At 39.2% G+C, this 10782-nt stretch overlaps 2 protein-coding genes and 1 pseudogene across 2 annotated transcripts; all 3 read left to right on the forward strand.

Moving 5' to 3' along the window:
• Positions 1–95: 95 nt before the first annotated feature.
• On the forward strand, positions 96–2822 carry LOC109101867 (annotated as a pseudogene).
• A 328-nt stretch (positions 2823–3150) lies between these two features.
• Positions 3151–6632, forward strand: LOC109101523 (protocadherin alpha-3-like). The gene has a single exon (XM_019114885.2). The coding sequence runs from the start codon at positions 3313–3315 to the stop codon at positions 5686–5688; it is 2376 nt and encodes a 791-aa protein (XP_018970430.2). The 5' UTR covers positions 3151–3312; the 3' UTR covers positions 5689–6632.
• Positions 6633–6708: 76 nt separating this feature from the next.
• On the forward strand, positions 6709–10316 carry LOC109113507 (protocadherin beta-15-like). The gene has a single exon (XM_042770586.1). It carries the CDS (start codon positions 7411–7413, stop codon positions 9973–9975), a length of 2565 nt encoding a protein of 854 aa, XP_042626520.1. The 5' UTR covers positions 6709–7410; the 3' UTR covers positions 9976–10316.
• The last annotated feature ends 466 nt before the right edge of the window (positions 10317–10782 follow it).

The following is a 10782-nucleotide window of genomic DNA, read 5'->3' on the forward strand; positions in this document are numbered from 1 at the left end:
TTACGTCAGAGTTTAGATTTTCTACTCCTTTTGTACCATGCGGTGTCAGTGTTACATTAGGATATGAAGTAGAGCTTTGGCCCTGCCTATCTACATGTGGTGCGCATGGCTGTTCCGTCAGTTAAACTGTGATAGCAGCTGACGAGTATATCGCGAGAAGCAGAAATATAATTGTTCTAGAGTTTTATCGGCGTTATTTCATCAAGATTGTTGCATCTGGGAACAGACCATTTCAACTGAACACCACCGTTATTTGTTTTAAGCTATTTTAAAGGAATTCTTAACGATGGGCGAACAGAGGCGCGGATTGGCGAACTGGTGGATGGCTTTGTGTTTCTCTTTTCTTCTCTGCTTCGGACCGCATGTTTCAGCTCAGATAAGTACACTGTTCCAGAGGAAATGAAAGAGGGATCTGTCGTGGGAAATATTGCTAAGGATCTGGGACTTGACGTGAGTACTTTGGTGGACAGACGATTCCGTATCGTCTCTGGTTCTAAAGACGCGTTTTTTCAAGTAAATCAGAACAATGGCGAATTGTATATTCATAAAAGCATAGACAGAGAGGAGCTTTGTGACGGAAACGGTGCATGCGTATTAAATCTAAAAACTGCGGTCGAAAATCCTTTAGAAATTCACTATGTTGCAGTTGAAGTAACTGACATAAATGACAACCATCCTAGTTTTTCTGAACAGCATCAATATTTCGAGATTGCAGAGCACACACCTATAGGAACGAGTTTTCAGCTGCACGCAGCACGAGACCAGGATGTCTCACCATATTCTGTTCGTTTGTATAAATTGAGTCAGGATGAACATTTCGAGATTGACATCAGAAACAGCGATGAGGAAAAAATCCCCTTTTTAGTGCTGAAAAAACCACTCGATCGCGAACAAAAGTCAGAACACTTGCTAATTTTGAAAGCCCTCGATGGTGGAAACCCTCCAAAATCAGGTACCCTTAACATCACCGTTACTGTATTGGATAGTAATGATAATCGTCCCGTGTTCAGTCAAAACACGTATTCTATCAGTTTACAGGAAAATCCCCCAACTGGAACGACTGTGATTACAATAAAGGCATCTGATAGCGACGAGGGCACAAACAGTGAAATTGAGTATTCGCTTGGTAAAACTTTAAAGCGCAAAGTTTATGACATATTTCAGTTGGATCGCATTACAGGCGAAATCAAGGTTAAAGGCGAGATAGACTTTGAGGACACAGACGTTTATAAACTGGATGTTCAGGCAACAGATAAAGGTCAGCCTCCTTTGTCTGCCCAAGGTCGAGTTATTATAAAAATACAAGATATAAATGATAATCAGCCTGAAATTGAGCTGACTTCATTATCGAATATTGTTCCTGAAGACTGTAAACCTGGAACAGTAATTGCGTTGATTAGTGTCTCAGATAAAGACTCTGGTGTTAATGGTAACGTTGTATGTAGTCTCTCAGAGAATGTTACTTTCGAGTTGAAAGCATCTTTTCAAGATAATATGTACTCGCTGGTGACAAAGGGTCGTTTGGATCGTGAACTTGTGCCCCATTATGACATCACAATTACAGCAACAGATTTAGGTCAGCCGCCCTTATCATCCATCAAAACTTTAAGCATTCAAGTAGCAGATGTAAATGACAACCAGCCTGAATTTTCTAGTAGTATCCTTGAGCTTTACATATTTGAAAATAATGCTCCTGGAGCCTCAATATTCTCCGTGAGAGCATTTGATAAAGACGTAAATGAAAATGCGTTGATTTCATATCAGATAAACAGAAGTGGAGGGACACAGAACGACATAACGCCATTCTTGAATATAAATTCAGAAACGGGAGTTATTCACTCGCTTAAAAGTTTTGATTTTGAAGAAGTTAAAACGTTTCAGTTCCAAGTTGTTGCTACAGACTCTGGAACTCCATCTCTCAGCAGTAACGTGACAGTGAACGTGTTCATTCTAGATCAGAACGACAACGTTCCAGTGATCTTACATCCAGTCAGCGCTAACGGTTCTGCTGAGGGTGTGGAAGAGATTCCCCGTAATGTGAACGCAGGTCATTTGGTGACTAAAGTCAGAGCCTATGACGCAGATATAGGATACAACGGCTGGTTATTATTTTCACTGCAGGAAGTTAGTGACCACAGTCTCTTTAGTTTGGACCGCTATACAGGACAGATAAGGACTCTTCGCTCATTCACAGAGACAGACGAGGCCCAGCATAAACTGCTCATACTGGTCAAAGACAATGGGAACGTTTCACTCTCAGCAACAGCGACTGTGATTATCAAAGTTGTGGAGCCCAAAGAGGCTTTTGCAGCTTCTGATGTGAAAAACGCAGTAAAAGATGAGGATGAAAACAACGTGACATTTTATTTGATCATCACTTTGGGCTCGGTTTCAGTGCTTTTTGTCATCAGCATCATCGTGTTGATTGTAATGCAGTGCTCTAAATCGACAGACTATTCGTCCAAGTATTTACAGGACACAAATTACGACGGGACACTGTGTCACAGCATCCAGTACAGATCTGGAGACAAACGGTACATGTTAGTTGGACCCAGAATGAGTATCGGCTCTACTATAGTCCCGGGCAGTAATGGAAATACTCTAGTGATCCCAGATCGCAGAAGGAGAGATTCTGGAGAGGTAAGCGAATTTTAGGAACATAACCGAAATGATTGTATTTTTTGTTTTATAGGCCTGGCTTTCTGTAGCTGATACATTTAGTGTTCAGATTTAATTTGGATTGTGTAAAATTAGGATTCAAACTGACACCTTTTCCCAATTCTTCTTTTATTTTTATTTTTCGCGGGAGTTTGTAAGATAATGAGATCACAGGGCGTATAACTGTACTAAAACAGTCACTAAACTATGTTTCTGAACATAGGAAAGGTATGGATCATTGCCTATGGCGTTTATTTTTTATTATTATTATTTTGTTTGCATTATATTGTTTTCTATATTGCTGCTGTATTAATATGTGGGCCTGTCTATGTAGACGCGCTGCCTGTATAGCTACTGCGCAATAATTCAGTGCACTACAGCTGTGAGATCGCGAGGTGTCAGTGTAATCCTAGAGTACTGCACATGACGTCAAATACTGTTTGACGTCATTCCCCGCCCCCCCCCACCCCCCTTATTCAAATATTGCTTGTCTTTCCTGCTGGTTGGTATATTTAGCGTTTTCTTTAACAATTAAGCGATTTGAGTTTTTTTCTGCAGTACATGTCAACTTTAAGATGTAAAAAAAAATGCTTAATCTAGTCGAGCGAGTGATATAGAGGAAGTGTTGTCGAACCTGCTTGTATTCTCTGCAAAATGGAACAAAGAAGATACGCGCAATGGCTGATGGAGCTCACGAAATATACTCTCTTGACCGCACTACTTGTGTTTGATGCTATGGCACGAGCGCAAATTCAGTACGCCATATCAGAGGATCAGAAGGACGGATCTGCTGTGGGAAATATCGCGAAGGATTTGGGCATAGATCATAGAAGTTTAAAAGAGCGAGGTTTTCGCATCGTCTCGAACTCAGGCGAGTCCATGTTCAGTGTGAATCAGAATGACGGTGTCTTGTATGTGAACGGTGAAATAGATAGAGAAGAGGTGTGCGAGAGGAGCACCCCGTGTTTAATTAATCTAAAAATCGCTCTAGAAAACCCACTTGAAATTCATTATATAATTGTTGAGATTTTGGATGTAAACGATCACGCTCCGAGTTTTCCTGAAAGCCAGATGAATTTAGAGATCGGAGAATCTGCCCTTCCCGGTGCAAGATTTCAACTTCAGGCAGCGCGTGATTCTGATAGTGGCAGTAATTCTGTGCATCAGTACAAACTCGGTCATAACGATAATTTCCGCCTTGAAGTCAAAGATCGTGGAGAAGACGGTAAAATTCCTATCCTGATTTTACAAAAGCCTATAGACCGAGAGTTAACCCGAACCATTAACTTGCACATAACAGCTCTTGATGGAGGAAAGCCTGCCAAATCAGGGACAATGGATATAACTATTAACGTGATTGATATAAATGATAACGTTCCCGTTTTTACCAAAGATATTTATTCGGTCATGCTGAATGAAAATGCACCTATAGGTACAACTGTGATACAGGTTAACGCTACAGATTTTGACGAAGGCTCAAATGGTGAGGTTGTTTATTCATTTGGTAAAAATGTTAACAGTAAAGTACGAAAGCTTTTTGATATCAACACCATCACTGGTGAAATAACAGTAGAAGGGCCCTTGGATTATGAGGACAAAGACAGCTATGAGATTGACATACAAGCATCTGACAGAGGAACTGTTCCCCACAGAACAGATAAGAGTATAATGATACAAATTATCGATATAAATGACAATGAACCAGAAATAGAGGTCACATCATTTTCAAGTGCAATTCCAGAGGATTCTAGACCTGGTACTACAGTGGCTTTGTTGAGTGTCACAGATTTAGACTCTGGGCTGAATGGCAAAGTCTCTTGTTTTTTAGAAGATAACATGCCTTTCAAATTAATACCTTCTTCACAACATAGCACATATTCATTAGTTACCACGTCACCTTTAGACAGGGAAACAAAATGTCAGTATGACATCACATTCGTTGCAAAAGATATGGGACAGCCCTCATTGTCTTCTGTTAAAACTGTAACTGTTCTGATATCAGATGTAAATGACAATAGGCCAGAATTCTCATTTTCTCTGTATGCGTTTTATGTGATGGAAAACAATGTCCCTGGCAAAGTTTTATTTTCTGTGTCTGCTACTGACAAAGACTCTAATGAAAATGCTATAGTAAGCTATCAAATATGGAGAGAAATTACTGAGGAAAACAAATATACATCCTTCATTAATATTAATTCTGAAAATGGGGAGATTTATGCACTTAAGAGTTTTGACTTTGAAACTGTTAAAACCTTCCAGTTCCACGTTGTTGCTACAGACTTTGGAACTCCATCTCTGAGCAGTAACGTGACAGTGAACGTGTTTATTCTGGATCAGAACGACAACGTTCCAGTGATCTTACATCCAGTCAGCACTAATGGTTCTGCTGAGGGTGTGGAAGAGATTCCCCGTAATGTGAATGCAGGTCATTTGGTGACTAAAGTCAGAGCCTATGACGCAGATATAGGATACAATGGCTGGTTATTATTTTCACTGCAGGAAGTTAGTGACCACAGTCTCTTTGGTTTGGACCGCTATACAGGACAGATAAGGACCCTTCGCTCATTTACAGAAACAGACGAGGCCCAGCATAAACTGCTCATACTGGTCAAAGACAATGGGAACATTTCTCTCTCAGCAACAGCGGCTGTGATTGTCAAAGTTGTGGAGCCCAAAGAGGCTTTTGCAGTTTCTGATGTTAAAAACACAGTAAAAGATGAGGAGGAAAACAATGTGACGTTTTATTTGATCATCACTTTGGGCTCGGTTTCAGTGCTTTTTGTCATCAGCATCGTCGTGTTGATTGCAATGCAGTGCTCTAAATCGACAGACTATTCGTCCAAGTATTTACAGGATACAAATTACGATGGGACTCTGTGTCACAGCATCCAGTACAGATCTGGAGACAAACGGTACATGTTAGTTGGACCCAGAATGAGTATCGGCTCTACTATAGTCCCGGGCAGTAATGGAAATACTCTAGTGATCCCAGATCGCAGGAGGACAGATTCTGGAGAGGTAAGCAAATGACTTATGCATCTGTGTATTCATTGCAGGAAACAATCTTAAGGCAGAAATTGCCTGCTCTCTGTGGTACTGAACCTGTTCAGGCTGTTTTTCCAATGGAACAATATTAGTGTCTGTCTTTCTTAGATTCAGATTTTATTTATTATTTAGAATTAGGATTTACATTACCAAAGCACTGGAATATTACTGAACATATAGCCAATGAAGGAGGAAAGGAAAAAAAAAGGAAGTACTAATAAAATAAGTAGGAATTGAGCAGTTTGTTATTATGTTTTCCTTTTATGCATTTTGCACAATGGTTGTATTGTTCTTTTGTCATAACAGGCCTTTCATATCTTGCAGCCAGGTTTGAGCATCTCTGACTAGCAATGAAAATGGGATCTTTTCCTGGGTCTGATTAAAGTTATTGTGGTGGGCTGTGAAGTAATGGGGAAAAAAAAAAGTTTTCCTAATATGTATAATTGAGTCATATTAATAAAGTGCAATTATGTTTCAATTTCATTTAGTGTGCAGTGCAGTTTTTCATTTGCCAGGTCTGTCTGTGCCTGTTCATCTCTATGGCGAGAATGTACAGTATTCACTTGGTCTGTATATGACCGGGACTTGTTTAAGTTTAGGGTTGGTCTTGTGGTCAGGTACTCCACCAATTTTATATTCTCTGTTTAGGGACAGAAATAATTTCAGTTTACTTTAAGCTGCTTCTGTCCAGTACAGATTGAAATATATACAGGTATATGTATGTAATTTGTTTTTGTTTTAAATTTTTGATTTTGTTGGTTTGGTCATGTTTTTGATTGTGAATTCAACTGTAAAACAAAAGGACTTAAGTGTGGGATCAGCTGTTGGTAACTCTGGGCTTTGTGATGGAGGCTCTGTGTATCATTACTATCTGGGTGGACTGGAATTTCGAGGCTTAATAATTTAATTATTAGTTGGTATCCTACTACAATTTTCATTTTTTTGTTTTATTTTATTTGATCTTTTAATACAATTTTTTTTTTTTTTTTTTTTTGGCTGAATTTGATGCTTGCAGTGTTTGTCCTATTTAGTTAACTGTTGGTTTGTGAACGGACCCCAAATCGCACATTAATAGAGTGTAATGATTTTTGTAATTGATTTAATTATTTTTAGCCAGATTTTGCTTGACATGTAAACTAATATTATTTTTAATTACAAAAACTTTGTTTACGCCTTGTATAAGTTTGTTGCTGATGTTTATTCCATGGTATGTATATTTATGAGCTTGTTCTAAAATCATATTTTTAAATTCCCTCTCTCTTTCACTTTCACTTTTACTCACTTACTCACTCACTCACTTGTTTTAATAAAACATTACGTTCAGTCTAATGGGAGAATGTCGAGTATTTAAACATCTTAAAAAACAATTTATGTGGATAGTTTTTAAGTCCACTGATAAAATTACATGCATTTGACAGCAGTAAAATATTTTTAGACGTTGCAATGCAACTAACGATTTAGATCGCGAGATGTCAGTGTAAACCTAGAGAAAGACTCGTGACGTCAAACGATTGCTCTTGGGTTTTTTTTTTTGTTCCGCCTTCTCAGTTTATTCGTGTGTTTTCTCATTTTCCGCACCGATGCTGTAAGATTTGTCAGGATTGAGTACAGCGTATTTCTATTGTCTGACTGGTTTTCAGCGTAAACGTGAGCAACGATGGAACTATACAACATATATTTATAGATTGATCTTGAAATTGTGTTGGAATGGATTTTTGTAATATTGGAAAAATGGAACAAAGAAGACGCTCTCATCAGCTGGAGCTGAATGCAAAACTCGCTTTCATTGCTGTATCGCTGTTGTTTGGGAGAGCAGTTTGGGCACAAATACGGTACTCGATCTCGGAGGAGCAGAAGGACGGAGCTGCTGTGGGAAACATCGCGAAGGATTTAGGTATTGATCCCAGAACACTAAAGGAGAGGGGATTTCGCATCGTCTCGACTTCAGGCGAGTCAATGTTCAGTTTAAACCAGAATGACGGCGTCTTGTATGTGAACGGTAAAATAGATAGAGAAGAGGTGTGTGAGAGGAGCACCCCGTGTTTAATCAATCTGAAAATCGCTCTAGAAAACCCACTAGAAATCCACTATGTAATTGTAGAGATATTAGATGTAAACGATCACAGTCCACTGTTTCCCGAGAATGAAAAGCGGCTGGAGATTTGGGAATCTGCTCTGCCAGGCGCGCGATATCCTCTACAGGCAGCGCGCGATCCAGACAGTGGAAGCAATTCGGTTCAGACCTACAAACTCAGCCACAACGACCATTTCCGTCTTGAAATTAAAGATCGAGAAGATGGTAAAATTCCTATTCTGATTTTACACAAGCCACTTGACAGAGAAGTGACGAAAAACATAAAATTAGTATTAGCTGTTTTTGATGGGGGGAGACCTCCTAAGTCTGGCTCAATAAATATATTGATTGATGTGCTGGATATAAACGATAATGTGCCTGTTTTTACGAAAGAGTCTTACACTGTTGTATTGAATGAAAACGCTCCTGTAGGCACAACAATTGCACAGGTTAATGCCACTGATTTGGACGAGGGTCAAAACGGACAAGTAGTTTATGCATTAGGAAATAACGTTAATGATAACTTGCGTGAACTTTTCCAAGTTAATCCAGTCACTGGAGAAATTATTGTGACTGGTGTTTTAGATTTTGAGGTCAAAGATATATATGAAATTGACATTCAGGCATCTGACAAAGGAATTGTGCCTCTTGCGACGGATAAAAGCGTAATCATAAAAATCGTAGATGTAAATGATAATGCACCGGAAATAGAGGTCACATCATTTTCAAGCGCCATTCCAGAGGATTCCAGACCTGGTACTACAGTGGCTTTGATAAGCGTCACCGATTTAGACTCTGGGCTTAATGGAAAAATCTCTTGTTCAATATCCGATGATATACCTTTTAAACTAATGCCGTCATCACACGATAATATTTATTCTTTAGTTACATCTGGAGTACTTGACCGAGAATCGAAATTTCAATATGACATAACATTAGTTGCAAAAGATGCTGGACAACCATCGTTGTCTACTATTAAAACTATAACAGCTCTGATATCAGATGTAAATGACAATATACCGGAATTCTCATTTTCTCCGTATGCGTTTTATGTGATGGAAAACAATGTTCCAGGCAAATGTTTATTTTCTGTGTCTGCTACTGACAAAGACTCAAACGATAACGCTATAATCAGCTATCAAATATGGAGAGAAAGTAGTGAGGAAAATAAATATACGTCTTTCATTAATATTAATTCTGAGAATGGGGAGATTTATGCACTTAAGAGCTTTGATTTTGAAACTGTTAAAACCTTCCAGTTCCACGTTCTCGCTACAGACTCTGGAACTCCATCTCTGAGTAGTAACGTGACAGTGAACGTGTTCATTCTGGATCAGAACGACAACGTTCCAGTGATCTTATATCCAGTCAGCGCTAACGGTTCTGCTGAAGGTGTGGAAGAGATTCCTCGTAATGTGAACGCAGGTCATTTGGTGACTAAAGTCAGAGCCTATGACGCAGATATAGGATACAACGGCTGGTTATTATTTTCACTGCAGGAAGTTACTGACCACAGTCTCTTTAGTTTGGACCGCTATACAGGACAGATAAGGAGCCTTCGCTCATTCACAGAAACAGACGAGGCCCAGCATAAACTGCTCATACTGGTCAAAGACAATGGGAACGTTTCACTCTCAGCAACAGCGACTGTGATTGTCAAAGTTGTGGAGCCCAAAGAGGCTTTTGCAGCTTCTGATGTGAAAAACACAGTAAAAGATGAGGAGGAAAACAATGTCACACTTTATTTGATCATCACTTTGGGCTCGGTTTCAGTGCTTTTTGTCATCAGCATCATCGTGTTGATTGTAACGCAGTGCTCTAAATCGACAGACTATTCGTCCAAGTATTTACAGGACACAAATTACGACGGGACACTGTGTCACAGCATCCAGTACAGATCTGGAGACAAACGGTACATGTTAGTTGGACCCAGAATGAGTATCGGCTCTACTATAGTCCCAGGCAGTAATGGAAATACTCTAGTCATACCTGATCGCAGGAGGAGAGATTCTGGAGAGGTAAGCAAATGGCTTATGCATCTGTGTATTACAGTAGCTGTAAGATGCTGGCTGCTGTCCGTGGTACTGAACATGCTCAGGCTGTTTTTAAAAGGAACATTCTTAGTGTCAACCTCTTTCTCAGGTCCAGATTTATTAGACTTAGGATTCACATTACTAAAGCACATCAATATTAAATAAAGAAACATACAGCCAATGGAGAAAGATGCTTACTATATGTAAGATTGGGGCCTGTTGATACAGAGCAATTCTGTTATTTAGAGTGCAGTGCAGTCTTTTGCCAGGTCTGTCTGTGCCTGTCCATCTCTGTGGCGAGGTTGTTCACTTGGTCTGTAAATGGTCAGGACTTGATTTAGTTTAGGATTGATCCTGTGGTCAAGTATTCCAGCATTTGTATGTTCTCTGTTTAGTGACATAAATCATTTCAATTTGCTTTGAGCTGATGCTTCTGTCCAATGTTTTTCTTTTTTTTTTTTTTTTTTTTTTTTTTTTGGATTTGGATTTGGATTTGGTCATCTGGGATTTCTTCTGTGGTTCAGCTGGACATGTTTTTCATTGTAAAGTCAATTGTAAAACAAAATGACTTCTCTATAGGATCAGCTATTGGTAGTTCTGCACTCTCAAAAATAAAGGTACAAAAGCTGTCACTGGGGCGGTACCTTTTCAAAAGGTACATATTGGTACTTAAAGTGTACATATTAGAACCCTAAAGGTACATATTGGTACTTAAAGTGTACATATTAGAACCCAATAGGTACAAAAAGTGTATCTTTTGAAAAGGTACTGCCCCAGTGGCAGCTTTTGTAACTTTATTTCTGAGAGTGTGGGTTTTGTGATGGAGGCTCTGTGTATGGGTGGACTGCAATTTCAAGGCATTTTTATTTAAGTGTTTGTTGGTATCTTCCTAATTCTGCTGGGCAGTAGTTATCTAGAGTTTTGCATTGTAATGGTAATATATTTATTTGCTGAATTTGATGCCTGCAGCCT

The sequence above is a fragment of the Cyprinus carpio genome, chromosome A14 (assembly GCF_018340385.1).
Source record: "Cyprinus carpio isolate SPL01 chromosome A14, ASM1834038v1, whole genome shotgun sequence".
Lineage (NCBI taxonomy): Eukaryota > Metazoa > Chordata > Actinopteri > Cypriniformes > Cyprinidae > Cyprinus > Cyprinus carpio.